This window comes from Platichthys flesus, chromosome 9, assembly GCF_949316205.1.
Source record: "Platichthys flesus chromosome 9, fPlaFle2.1, whole genome shotgun sequence".
Classification (NCBI taxonomy): domain Eukaryota; kingdom Metazoa; phylum Chordata; class Actinopteri; order Pleuronectiformes; family Pleuronectidae; genus Platichthys; species Platichthys flesus.
In genome coordinates, this window is record NC_084953.1 from 18,032,693 (window position 1) to 18,047,398 (window position 14,706).

Sequence of the window (14,706 nt, forward strand, 5' to 3'; positions counted from 1 at the left end):
ATTACTGAAAAAGTACATTTGGATTTAGGTTTATTCTTTAATCTCTTGACATAGTCCTCATAGTGACCCAGATTCTGGAGAAGCCTCTAAGGTGGCTGAAGTGACCATTCAAGGGATGATGTGACACGACTTAAAACAAAAAAAGGCAGCATTCGTCTTGACATCAGTTAAACTGGTGCAGTAACATCTAGCTGGAGCGTGACCTTTAATGATGTCATTGGTGACGGGGTTCGACAGATTCCCCTCCCCATTCAATTTACGTCAAACTTGTTGGGTGGTTTGCAGTGTTGACATTTAAGTGTAATGGATAAGCCTTTGAACAAATGACTGAGAGAAAGAAATGTTCATAGATTTTCAATGTTTGCAATTTGTCAAAAGATATGCATAGTGACGCAGAGTGTTTTTCACGTTTTCATGTTTAGAAATGCAAGTCATGCTACACATAATCATTAATATATTTATATGCTTTTTACAAAGTTTAAAATATTTGAATTTTCTGTGTTTTAGAGTTCAATATACGCGTCCTCTGGATCCTGGGGATCTTTTCCTCAGCAGGCTGAGTACAGCATACACTGCCCTATGCAATCTGGAAACCAGTAAGTATTTACAATCTCACATATATTGCAATACCTTTTAATACCATAAGAAAAGAATGATGATGTGTCAGCTGAAAACTTGACAAGCTAATTTGCTTTGTGCATTCGTACATACATGACAGCTGAGAGACTAAAAGACATTTTTTTACATTGAGGACTGTTAATTGTTTGACTTGGGCAATAATTACCCAATGGACGTTCATGCAGAACTACCAATTTGGACCAAGCAGGCAATGTGTTGTGGGTGTCTTGGGTTGTTTATCTTTAGTTCTGCTATTGGTTTATATTGGACTATTGTATTATTGTTTTTGACTGATACACCGGCATGACAAACAAACATCCTTCCTCTTTAGTTGTAGAACTTCTATAGAACACAGTTATAAAAATATAATGTACTCAAATCATTACAAGAAATACATACTGTTATGGTTACTATGGTAATATGTTACAGGCCCAAAACCATAAATTTACAAGTGTACATCTTGCAACAGATAGTATGTTACCAAAGGACTGGCATAATATATTAAATGCATATGAAAATTTCTGAAGATTAAAACTGTGTTACTGTAGGTTAGTGATTGAACCTGAAAGTGATTTAGGCTGCTTCCCTTTTGTAAAGCACAAGGATATGTTTGTGGTCAATAAATCAATTCATGTGATGCTTTTGAATAAGAATGTAGTCTGTTTACTATGTGGTACCAGCCCATATTAACATAAAAGCTCACTTCTGTGAATGACAAACATGAAATTTACAACTGTCTCAGCCTGGCCCAAATGTTTCATACTTCTTTTTCAAATCTTGCTTTGACAAAATGTTGAGTCTATCTGTTCCCAGCATTGCATTGTTGACACCTCGAGTGACGAAATCTCATTAGACCTATACATCAGTTCTTAAGCTAAAACCAAATCACCAGCTCTGTTCATTGGGGGTGGTCTCTTTTATCTGCCCTCGTTCATTTCCTGTACTGGGTGGTCCGGCGTCAGCTTTACTAGGGAGGTTGATCTTAACATCTTGCAACTCAGCTCTGTTTTTATGACTAACAGTAGAAAGGAGCTTGTCAACCAGGCAGAAGCAGCTACAGTCGTCGTCTGTATTGCATCCATTTACGCAGAAATCACACCCCAATACACAGTTTGTGTAGTTGTACAATGCAGCAGCTGTTCAGCACACTTCCTTGTAGCACGTCTGACCTTTGCTCAGCCTTCGTGACCAGGGATTTCTACCATGAATGAGAAGAATTGTGATGCAGCTTGTGATAACCCTTTTCGTACAATAACAGGCCCTACTTAGATTATATGTGGATTAAATATGAGATTTGGGTTGATTTGATATCTACAAGCTTTCCTCAGTAGTGAAGGGATTTGTTTGATCTGAAACTAAATTTGTCATGTTTTTAGAAGCAAAACCTCTAAACAGAACCGTGTGATTGAAACAGTGGTGATTTGTTTTGTTACAGTTATGTGTTCACCTGAATTTCAAGATGATGTGAGATAAGTCTGGTTCACTCAAAGTGCAGTTGTTCTATCTCACTTTTCATGGTGCATTGTTCAAATATGATGACCATCAGCATGGGCCATTGTTCAAATATGATCATTATCAGGATCTGCCTGTGGTTCCAGATGTTTAATGTGACTGAATACTGTCTACTTCTTGGCTATTGTGTTAGAAAGAACTTAATTTAGAAAGAACAATGTCTTGCTGTTTGAAAAAGTGGTAGTTTCCTTTTAATCTTTTAATTTCTGTTAGTAGATGTTTAGTCCAAGAGGGACCTTGCAGAAATGTTTTGAGTTAATAAGAGCCATTACTCTGTCACAAGGTCACTCTTTGTAGTTTATTGCTGTAGCATTGCTATAGATTAGATTAAATTGAAATTAAACAGGGCTGAGGTCCTAAAGCATCCATTTCTGCATCTTTTCTTGTCCTTTATCTAGATGTCTTCCTGTTTACTTCAATCAGGCTGTTGTTGAAATGTAAAAAAAGTCCGACCCAATTTCTTTTCCTCGACCTTGCTGGAAATCATCATGACGTCTGGTGCTATATCTTTATGTAGATAGATTGTGCCTGCCTCAGTCTCCTTTTTCCATCGTATGCCGCTTTTATCATATTTTTTCCTCTATCCTAACGCGTCAGACAGTGATTTATGTTTTTGTTTTATGACCTTGTGAGATATAACTGAGTAAGGTTGTACTGACCTGAGTGAATCACTCTTTGCCTGTTCTTTCTGTGTATGTCTTCAAGACATATCTGAGCGTATATCCTAACCACTGCCACAACATTGATGTCAAGACCTTTTTTGGCACCAGACCCTCATCCACCATTTAGCTAGGTCCTGTTCAATTGGCCCTAAATGAAAATGACCCAATAATAGAGACACATGTTATAGTTTGACCAATCACCAAAGCTTCATCCATTTGGTTTGTAACCGTAGCATGGATTCACTTTATTAGGGGAAATCTTTGTGCTAAGCTTGAAAAAAGATTTGGACATCTTCAAGGTTGAGCTTGTTACAAAAGATCACCCATGATTATCTCCTCTGCACTTGTCCGGTGTCTTGGTGGCTAGGTGTGTGCTCTACTGGTAGAAGAGACACAGCAGAGTCTGTGACGTTGACAACCAAGCGTTGAGACAAACTTTTCACTTTCAACTTCACACTGCTCATCATACACATAAAGACAACTTTACCTAAGCCAATGTTTGCTGGTTAGTTGGCAGGATTATTCAAAAATTACGTGGCCTTTTTCCATGAGACCTTGTGTAGATTGATTAAATCCGTTTCAGACATAACCTGCGGGTAAAGTCCGGAGAATTGGGTCCGGGGGTTTACCCAGAGTTTGCCTGTCACACATGCACACTGCAGCGGGAGATTCTCAACACAGACACGTTCACATCAGCATCAAATCCATATTATTTCCACTGCTGAGTTTAAGCTCATATCACCACAAACTCTCTAGACATCTTTGTCCGTGTCCTCAACAGGTGTGTAATGGCTTTTTCACCAGGAGATATCCTCGCCTGCTGTGTTCTCACATCTCCTGTCTTTCTACACACTTAATCCTAGGAGGAGCCAGTTACATGTTTTATGAGTGTGGCATTTTGGTGTAGATCCGAATAAAAATCTGAATGTAGCAAATTTAAATATGGTTTTATAAGGGGACATTTGGGCCTTGGCATTTGTATACACTCTACAAAGTGTAATTCTAGTTTCAATTATGGCATTGAAGCCAGATAAGTTCCTTGCTTAATTACAGAGCCAGAACAATGTAACATATAAAAATGTCACTATCTACTAGTTACAGATTGCAATGTCCATGTTGATTGATGCAACGAAAAACAGTTTAATGCCATAGATACCCTGATAGTGCTCCATATGATATTGAAATTTCCAAAATACACTGGATTTTCCTCCTGTCAAGATGGAAAAAAAGCAAACAACAGTGGCAGATGATTGAGTGTGTGTTTACGTCTGTCCCTCACAGCTGAGTCAGGTCAATGTTTACAGCAGAAAAATCCCAAACATTCCTCTGATTTAATTTCTATTATATCTCTGATTGTCTGTGACATATTGTAGAGTTATCAGTCTTGAAAGCTCAGATTTTTTGCAGTTGTTAACATGGCTCTTTGAAATAGGACCACATGACAGACCCCATTTCAAAGACTTTCTGTAGACAAGTCAGAGCTGAGCTTCTTATTATCCCTTCTCCAATATTAGTTGTACCTGCTGCCTGCCATTGCTGAGTTATTCTGTGTTGATACTGCCCACAGTCACACACTGAGATATTTCCCAGTGCTTTGACTTCAAGTTTGTTTACTGCTGGAAGTGCCAGAGTCACATTTCATGGGTGTACTGACTGTAAGCAGGAGTTCATCCAAGGAATCTCAGCAGTTGGTTATTATCTGGTGTCACAGTTCTCGCAACACAATCTCGGGTTGTTCAGGAGACTGTTTGATAAACACCTTCCTCTTTCTGTGGAAGTGGCATTATGCTGCTGATTTTAGTGTTTAAAATATCCAGCGGTTCTGACACTTTTAGTCCCTAATTATGGTCATTACTAGGAAATGTCATTCAGAGACATTTGTTGATAAACATCGTTCTAGCCGGTTGACTGTTGACAATCAGGTATCTTTGTCAATGTCCACTGATGGAAGCCAAATGTCCAAACACAGCATTGGTACGGCCCTTGCCAGCATGTTTGTAGCCTCAAATCAAAAGATGGTGCAACCAAAATGTGGTTCATTTGATGATCAGTCCAAAACTACAGACTGACAGTAATGGAAGGCAACATATACACAAACAGTAAGTCAATCAGTATCTTTGGACAAAAGCCCCTAACCAGCTTTGTGTTGTTTGAAAGGAGCTTATGCTGGTCTGCCAAGACTACTGCTATAATAATATCACTGTCATATCACTGCTGACCAAAATTCCAGGAAGGGGATTTCCACTGTGGATGATTGTTATTATTCACTAGTAGCTTATGACCATATTTCTAGTTTATGGTTTATTATTTCAAAATAATAAACTGTGTCGCAGACCAAAGATACTTCTGATAATCAAAAAGATGACTTAGGAATTTGTTTAAGCTGTCACTCACTAATAATACTTGAACATGAAGATCAGTAAATATTGAATTTTGCTGCATGTTGTTATTCTTTCTGTTCACAAAAAAATCACAGGCTCCATGTTTTCACATACTGGCTTCTATACATTAGCCTGGGGCGGCCCTTTCATCCTCTTTGTGTGTTTCGAACTTAAATCAATCAGTCTCACTGATCCCTGGCCTGTGGTCGAGAATACAGAGCCAAATTCAAATGAATCGCTTTGGCCAAGCTCATTCCCTCTGAGCCTGAGCACTTGCACATGATTGGACGGTTAAAGTCCCACGTTGACACAGGTTTAGTTTTGCTTTCATTTTGAGAGTGGATCAGCTACTGCGTGTAGTGGCTTGTGGCGTTATGACGACTTGTAGTCAGTTAGAAACTGAAAAGCTCTCACAGTGGTGATAAGAGGTCTGTAGACACACATCGGCTGTTATAGTACTGGGCTAGAAGAATTATTGGTTTTAACAAAAGGTGGACGTTGGATCTACAGAGCAGGTTGGAGCAGATTTGTATTCTCTATCTCTATTTGAGCAGAATATGTAAGGACACAAGATGCTAGCAATAAAAACCAGAGCTTCTGAAAGTATAAACTGATATAACCTGAAAGTGTGTTCAACTGTTAAGCCTGTGTGCTGTGTTGGAATTGCTAAAAACAGGATATAATTATGTATTATAGTGTTGATCACCATATTTGTGGTATAAAATCCCTGGATCACATCCTTGTACTGTTTTGACTGTCGCATTTGATCACATGTTTTTATTTGTCCCTTTCATTTCTCTGCTTGAGCTGCTTTTTGCACAGTAGTATAAAGCTGTGTTTTTACTTGGCAGTTGCAAGGTGTACATTTATACAACTGTGAAGAAAATCTCACGTGTCAGTTTTACTCAGATGTGTGGCAGGTTAACACACTAAACCTCTTCTTTCCCAAACAGGCAATACCACTTTAACAGCAGCACTACCACCACCACACCGGATGTGCACATGGACGTGTACTCGGGATTCCCTGAAGTGGACTTTTCCAGCCTCAACCTCCCTAGAAATGGAGATTTCCCACAGGTAAGTTTCACATATCTGCTGCTCATATTTATACAAAGTAACACACACACACACACACACACACACACACACACACACACACACACACACACACACACACACACACCCACACACACACAAACACACTTTATTGGGAACAAGTGGCCACACAAGCACACTCAACTCACCTACTCAAACACCGGTTACCACACCTCCCAACCTCCTCTCTCATCTTGTCTCCCATAACTTTTCAGCTCAGATTAATTTACCATTGAGCAGTTTGATTAAAGCCTAGTGTTGTCTAGACGACTGCAGCGGTACCTGCCCCGTTCCTTTCAAGGCATGTCATTAATAAGACCTGCAGTTTTACTTTCTTCTACACCTCCACAGTGCATCTTCAGAAAACAGTGTTATTTTCAGTCACGCTTGGATTGAGTCCACAAAGTGAGATATGTGTCAGGAGCCAGTTGAAGATGTAAGACTGTGTCTTGAAGCTCTTTTGAATAATTTGGTGTCTTTAGGATTAACTCTGTTTAGGGAATACAACTGTAAGAAAAGAACATTTATTCCTGGATGTGAAATGTTTGATTTCGGCAGTGAAATAAAAGTGCAGCCTTCTCCTCTTTCAAATAATTACCCCCCTCCCCCTAGATGGTTTATATCCATCATTTGCATTTTTGTATATCTGTGCACTTGTGTGTCCATACAGCCAATTTTCTATAGTTAGCACTGTATGAATAGCAGCGAATTGTAATGACACAGACCAGTGGCTTTCTAATCTGAGGCATATTTGGGCTGAGTTGATGAGCGCCATTATGGAAGCATATAAAAACACAATATGCTATGATAATGAGTTTTAAAGAGGGGCAGTCATGGGTTACAAGGCGGATTGGCAGTATCCCCCTAATGATTATCCTGTCTGACAGGAGAAAAGGCAAAGCAGTCAGGGGCTGGTTCAACACAAGGCCAAAGCAGTAAATAATAAGAGAAGGGTAGCAAGAGAAAGGGCATTTCTTACCTTAATTAGGCACTTTTATGGCTTTTCACTGAATAATAAAACATTTCCCTATTCTATCGCTTTAAACTGCTGTTGACCTGAATTTTATGTCCCCACAAATTCAACATTTTGTGTAAAGTTGATTTCTTGTTCACAGAGCAGATGTGAGGTCACATTTAACACTAATTGTAGCTTGATTAAAAGGTGTGAAGGTTCAAAATAGTTATTTGTTTGTGCTTTTAGGACAACAGAATCAGTTCCATTCACATCAGATCAGCACCCCTCGGAAAAACATCTGAAAACCCCAGCAAATAAAAATGAAACCACTGAAACTCTATGACTCGATACCACTTGGTAAAATGGCATAGATACCTAGCTCAGTTTAGCCCATTGAAATAGAAAGTGAAAGGTCATTCTACAGGATTACATCACACACTTATATAGAACTGTTATACAGTTCATTTTCAGTCATAAAACTGATAACAACAACTTATTAACATTTTTGTATCTATACAACTCAGAGGTTGCTTAAACCAAATGCCAAATGAGGCAATTTCACATAAAGGGATTTTCCTTCAGCTTGTGACAGAGCTTTTTACGGCTTTTTGATAACTATGGCCTGATGCCTTATGCTGTCTGGTTGTCCATTTGTCTGTCCTAAAAACACATCTTAGGAGCATCTAGAAGAAACTTGGTAATAACATTTACTTGGACTAAAAGATTAACTGATGTCAAGTCCCCTGTGAACTCACAAAACACATTTATATCAAAGAGATCAGCTTCCCTGTGACCGTGTTTCACATAAAGACATTTAAAACGCAAAATTCAGAAACAGATGGAGGAGTCTGTTCACAACATCCATATTGAGAAGATTCACGAGTCTTAACTGTGTGTAGATGAGGGTGACACACAAAGTAAACTGAAACTTGACTGGCTGGCAGAGGCATACAACTGGGAGGCAGTAATTCTACCTTGTCTATTGCAGCCTAAGAGTTTGGTAAAAGCTCAAATCTAAATTTTGGAATTTAGTAAACTTGATGTTAAGCAAGATTTTTCCAAGTTAAATCCTTACAGGTATGCATGAGAAGGTCTGACACAGGAATGCATTCAAGACGAAGTGTTGATTCTGGACCGAATTGTAAACTCATTCTCACAACAATTTAAGTTAAAAATCATTGGACATTATCAGGTGCTGCTTGTCCTTTGTTTACTTTTGACGTCTATTTTGAATCTTTATCAAACTATTTGTTTATCCAGAGTTTGCTGCTTAAGCAAATGTCCAACCGTTTCTATTAACATGTGGTGTAGTTAATAATCAGCATCAGTTTAGAGGGAAGCACAAGTAGACAGAAGAGTTTTGCTTCCTGTTTGTGTCCAGGTTTGTTGATGAATGCTATGTTTCTGAGGAGAAAAAAAAAGCGAGGAGTGATAGAAGTGATATGAAAATGATTTGTGTTAGTATTATAAGCTGCTCGAGAGGTTTCAAGAACAAAGGCTACACATGATGGCTTCGTGCACAAGGGAGTGATGTCATCACGTGTGTGGTGCAAGGGCATGAATTCTCTGATTCACGTGGGATTTCCCTAGTTTTCCATCTGCCTGTCTTAGCACATCTGGTTATCGTCCCTACAGGTAATTACAGGGGTTCATGATTATGTGATACATGCTGGACGTTATCATCTCTGTTAATATTCAGAAAGGTTTCATGTGACAGTCTAAATTCATGCTTAGTTTGGTTTGAAGTAGCTCCTTTATTATTGGAGCATTCATGAGGAGCAAGTTTGGTTTCATGGTACTGGAGACGTGTAATTTGATTTTGTCTGTGTGTGTGAGTGTGAGAGAGAAAGACGTTGTTGTGCTTGTGTTGCACTTTCTCAGCTGTTCTTTCTGGTTTTGGTCACTCCCTGCCATGTGAGGCATGCAGAGAAAATGTAAGTCACGGGGTCATCGTGACTAATCCACTGCCTCACAGTCAGCCCCCTATTTCCTTCTACATTTTCCCCATCACATCACATCACATGGCGACCCAGCCTTACTACAGCTTAACATATCCATGATCAGAAAGCAGGATTTATTGTCTTGTTTGTGGCATTGAACCATGACAGAGACATTTGGCCAAGTGCGACTGAGTATAATTTTTTATGTGATTATTTTTGCGATTATTTGTCCCATGACTGCCATGTTTACTTGGTTCGCACGGCCTCCCAACTTTGTTTATGCATTTCAACTGAGCTCTGTTGAAATATTCTCATATGTAAGGAAACCCACCGCTGCTGCATGTGGACAGGATGTCATTTTCTAGATTGCCGATAACTTGAAAATAAGAGCCAAATGTTTGTTTGTGTTAGATTTAATAAACTTCCCTTTGAGACTCCATATCCCAAAGACTATGTGTCAATTACATTGACAAGTTATACATTATGTCTTCTAGTGTTGCTAAATGCAAATCAGAAGGCAGGAAGGGGTCATAAATTGAGGCTTCCTAATGATTGTCTAGAAATAAATCTGCCCGGCTCAAATTTACTGTTTACTGCTGGCTCTGCATTCACTGTCATAAATTAATCATAAATTAAGAGGTATAGTATACAAGAGAAATAAAAGTACGTTTAAAACAAACAATAAAGGGACTTTCCAGCACCCAGTTTGGAAACTTGCCAATCACATCCCTTTCCCCGCCTACATCATTTGCATGGAGTCCACCAGTGAAACTTGGCGCGCTTTTGATGTTAATAGTGTAACTAGTGAGGCTGACAACGTCCAGTAGTTACAGTAGTGCTGTTTGACCTTACATGTTGAACTCTGTATGTTATTTCGACGCACAAAAAATTCACTTCATGTTGGGTGTGAACTCACCAAGTCTATTGACATAAACATACTCACCTTTGCATCAATTATGCTAGTCTTCGTCTTTCGAAATTAAAACCGCTCCAGCTGCTAAACACTGTACATTATCATCAAAACTAAATTTGTCGGTCAGCCTTTTAACCAAGCTGGAGATTAAAGTTTAACCAAGCTGGAGATTAAAGTTCAATGTCTTTATCAAAGTTGATTGCATTGGTATATCCACAAAAGATTCTACATGTTGATAAAGGGGGTGAGATTCCCTGAGCACCCATGTCGTCAAGAAAACATACATCTCTATGGTAAATGCTAAAGTTCACTGATTCCAGTAATGCATGCATTTACCAATACCTTTGCAGCTACACAGTCTGTAGCTCATCCATCATCATAACCATATTGTGCAGACAACCAAAGTTGAATTCAAACGATCCCATATTTGTTCAGAATCCAATGTCCAATGATTCACTACATGTATCATACTGGACTTACAAATAAAAAATGTACTATATCAAGAAATGTCCATTTGATTCATAGACTTAAAATTCATGTTGAAGGTAACTGAAAGGAACATGTATCTCTGGGTTTACCAGCATTGACTATTATGTTGTTTTTCTTGATTTATTTCTTACCGTAAGCAAATCATAAAAGCAATCAGTTACTTCCTTGTAAGACACCAGCAGTGATTTGAATGGCCCAGTTTACAAGGGGAAGTTAAAGGTTAATTTGAAGAGAGGTCAATGGGTGCACTGTTTTCTGTAAGGGTGTGTGCTCCAACTGATCTAATCTAAGTTCAGTGTAGCTTTTGATAGTTAAGCTTCTATATCCTTTATCTAATAAGAACTGCCCTTTTATTTACATTGCCAGTTGCACATTTACAATTTTGAGACATTGGTAAAATCAGTGGAATTTGCTTCAGAGATTACCAGCAGTTTGCCTTTCACACATGCACAGCACAGCGGGAGGTTCTTTGCATTATTCAGGCGAGAGGTGGAGCAGCCGGGTGCAACAGACAGAGGCAGAAAGTGATGTATTAACATCACTGCAGAGACCTCATGGTTTTCTTTACAACACAGAAACCGGTTCCTATCACCACAAACTCTCTTGACATCTTCATCTGTGTCTTCTCTGTGTGCCACCCCCTTTTCACCTTGATATTTCTACAGCCTTTATACTAAGAGGCCAGGGGGATAAAGTTCACAGAAGGTGTGGAGCGTCTCACTCAGAGTAAAGAGGTTTTTGCAAAGCGACAGGAGAACATACCGAATGTGCCCCATACAACAAGGCTGCTGTAATGCATTATCTCTGTTGGTGTGAAGGGTGGGTTCTTCTTACTTTGGGCTGTGATGCAATATGTGCGTGTCTGTGTGTTTTTATGTTTGTATTCTAAAGGAGCTCATCAATGATTCATCCCTTGTCAATGACCTGCTATGTCCCACTTACACACACACACACACACGCACAAATGCACTCATACACACATTATTCAGAGGATTCCTACTCACATGATGACACCATGGTCGGGCGCCACTCCGTCTCTGGCAGTCTCCAGCAGAGATGGACCTGACAGTACCTCAACATGCCGGCTTGATATCATTATTCCTGGAAGCTGACTGTGCAAATTGACCCCTCCATCTAATCCACCCACGGGAGAAATAAATTACATTATTTCTGTTTTTAAATTCAACAAATTTCCTCATTTATCTTAGTCTCCTAAACCGTTTACATTCTTTTAATATCAGAAAAACTGACGTTACATCATTGTCTTAGATCAACATCTTGGATTTGTTGAAAGAACTCATTTGCCATCAGATTCCCAGAATATTATATTTTTTCAACAACGGCATCCCGAGTTCCAGTAAGCAGGAATGTCAATCTGCGATGAGGTATTTCAGTATACTTATGCACAGACACAAGCTCTGGCTGACGCCCGAGATCCCCTTTGAATTGGCACATTTGCTGCTAGCACTTGACTTGCTAATCCGTTTCTGAACACTTCAGCTGTCTTCTTGTTATTTTCAGCTGTCTATAAAGTTGGAGGAGAACCACTACTGGCCAACTTTGTGAAAACTATAAATTTGCCTGTTAAATTTATTTCGGTGCCAATCAACACAACAGAGCTGAATTAATTTGAGAATGTTGTAACTAGAATAGACACCTCACAATAACACATTCAATTTTCTTAAGTCACACATTTCCTTATTATCCAGATTACTTACTTTGTTTTGTTCTGATCAGCTATTCCACCTCTAATCTATAGATCATAATATAATTTAGTAATTGTTGTTAGAGCAGAAGTTCTGCAATTGACACTGCACAGAAAGACATGAGGCAGAGTATGAAGTAAGACAGACACACGCACGTAGGGATTCAATCTCTAAATATAATAATCATTAAATAGTGGCCCAAGCCCATTAAACATAGCAGTGAGCAGGGGGGGTGAGGAGCGGCCAGGTCCAGAGCGCAAAACTGTTTACACTACAAATGCGGTTGAGTTACACCATGTACAGTAAAAAGGGCCCGACTGCCAGTAACTCTAGTCACTTACCAACAAAAGCATCATTTCCTGAAAGCTCCTCCCCTCCTCCCTCCCTCTTCTCCCCACCTCTCCCCTCCCCTCCCCTCCCCTCCCCTCCCCTCCCCTGCGCTCTCACTCACTCCCCAACCACCTTTCTGTGTTCTGAGGAACTAGTCCTCAAACACTATGACTAAGCCCGCTATGTAAACGCCCGACTGTCCTACAGAAGCAGGAAGCATGTTTTAGACTTGCCCGTGTCTCTGCTTTGTGACAGCAGCAGAGCTGGGTCTGATGTGTGTGAGCTCATTGCCCAGAGAGCGTTCACCTGCGGCAGAGAGGCAGATGTGTGTTTTGAACCAGAGAGGAACTGTGAAAGGGCTAGGGAGGCTCCACTGTTGGGCTGGAGTGTATCAGCTGTAGGGTGAATGCCAACACTTTGACCAACACATGGAAGAGGCTTTAGCATTCAGGGAGTCAAGGTGAAGAGGGAGAGTATATGCGTGTGTGTGTGTGTTTTAGCCCCCCACACACACTGCAGCGTTTGGACCCATGTCTCTCATGCAGTTCTGGACTAAATTGTATTCACAGCTGGGACGACCACTTCCCAAGGTACTGGTATCAACTGCTTCTTCTAATCAAGTATTACGCTTCTGTTTTTCATTGCTTGTTGTTATTTTGTTGAAATATACGAGAGAGCTGTGTTTCTGTCCTTATTGTGGGAGCTCTAGACTAGGCTATTCAGTATTATTGCTTATTTTTTAATAATTATTTTCAACTTATAACTTGACTGGGATTTTAGTTTTAACATTTATGAATACATTTTTCTTTACTCTTTATTTTTTGTCTGAAGCGTGACCTGCATTGGAATTGATTTTATTTAAATCCAGGTTATGGAAAAGTTAATGGCATTTTTTTTTTTTTTTTTTTTTAAATGAGATGTGTAAGATCAAGTGTCCTTGCTTGATACATGGTACATTTTCTTGCCACTGTGTCAGCTAATAACATGGTGCACTATTGAGGCTTTTCGGCGCCAGAAGCTATGACAAATGATTGTCTCCCTCATTCCTTGCTGTCTTCCAGTAAGTGCTAGAACCTGATATCTTGTTTTGCTAAATAGGGCTCTTGTCTGTTTTTTGGTGTGCTATTGTAAACACCCATTGTTGTATGGCCCTCTGACTAGACCTGCAGATTTTTTCTTTTATTAAGTATATCATTCAACAGACTACATAGTGTTGGTAGAATTGTAACTCATCATCTTCATGATGACTTTATATGTGTGAAACTTGCTGAGCCTATTTCAAATGAAAAGCTGATCAAGCTGATAAACTATTCACAACATTTGTCAGTATTCCTCACCTCATAAATATGACGCATCCCACAATCACTGGTTCCAATTTAAACAATATATTTATAATATAACATTAAGGGGTCAGCAGATTGAAGATGAACCTTTACTGTGTAGTTCTGGACGTTATTTGACTGCTAAATGTAATGTCATGTTTTCTTTAATTATTAGGCAGTAAAAGTCTCGAACTGCCAGTGAAATATACTGCTCGACATTAGCCTAGATGACAAATAATCCTGTAGTCCTGGCCCATTTGCTTCTGTGTATTTCTCTCCGGCTGACTGGGGTGTGTCTCTGTTCACAACTTTCAGTACTTTCACTATTTAGTATGCAAACATTACTTTCATTATCATTGTGTGCTCAACATCTTATAAGACAAAATGTGAGCTACAGACAGTCCTGGAGGATAGGTTTACAATTTTTTCAATGTGACTTAAAGAAATAAGTGATCATATGAACTATTCTAGAGATTTTCTTGCTGTGACTAGAGAACCATTTGTAATCTTTTCGCAGAAGGACAAAATTCACAATTGTCACTCCATGCAAAAATATTTTAAGATTATCTGAAACTGTTAATGTGGCGTTCTTGTGAAGATGGTCTTGTTTATGTGAAATGCTTATACAAATGCTTATTTGAAACATTGCAAACCTCTTCTTTAAGGTCGACAGTGCTGCAGGGCTGTCTCAGTGGGCAAATGTTGTCAGTTTCCTGGTATTACATTAAACCTCAACCATGACCTAGGTGTGCTACTTACGGGAAGTGAATAAACAATGAATGC

At 39.3% G+C, this 14,706-nt stretch overlaps 2 protein-coding genes across 5 annotated transcripts in view; one reads left to right on the forward strand and one right to left on the reverse strand.

Annotated features, from left to right (window-relative positions):
• tm6sf2b (transmembrane 6 superfamily member 2b) overlaps nucleotides 1-12,413 on the reverse strand; it is a 43,354-nt gene extending 30,941 nt beyond the window's left edge. Inside the window, exons 1-2 of the mRNA XM_062395018.1 lie at nucleotides 12,284-12,413; nucleotides 11,570-11,699 (exon numbers count right to left, since the gene is read on the reverse strand). The gene's annotated coding sequence lies outside the window, so the exon portion shown is untranslated. The remainder of the gene's footprint in view (nucleotides 1-11,569; nucleotides 11,700-12,283) is intronic.
• The window catches only part of sbno2b (strawberry notch homolog 2b), a 57,860-nt gene that overhangs the window by 14,285 nt on the left and 28,869 nt on the right, over nucleotides 1-14,706 (forward strand). For 3 of the 4 annotated variants that reach the window (XM_062395014.1, XM_062395015.1, XM_062395016.1), the window contains exons 3-4: nucleotides 508-596; nucleotides 6,127-6,250. In XM_062395014.1, the coding sequence (XP_062250998.1) occupies nucleotides 508-596; nucleotides 6,127-6,250 (213 nt within the window). Of the gene's footprint in view, nucleotides 1-507; nucleotides 597-6,126; nucleotides 6,251-12,758; nucleotides 13,192-14,706 lie in introns of those variants that run through there. The other variant, XM_062395017.1, reaches the window with a different exon arrangement.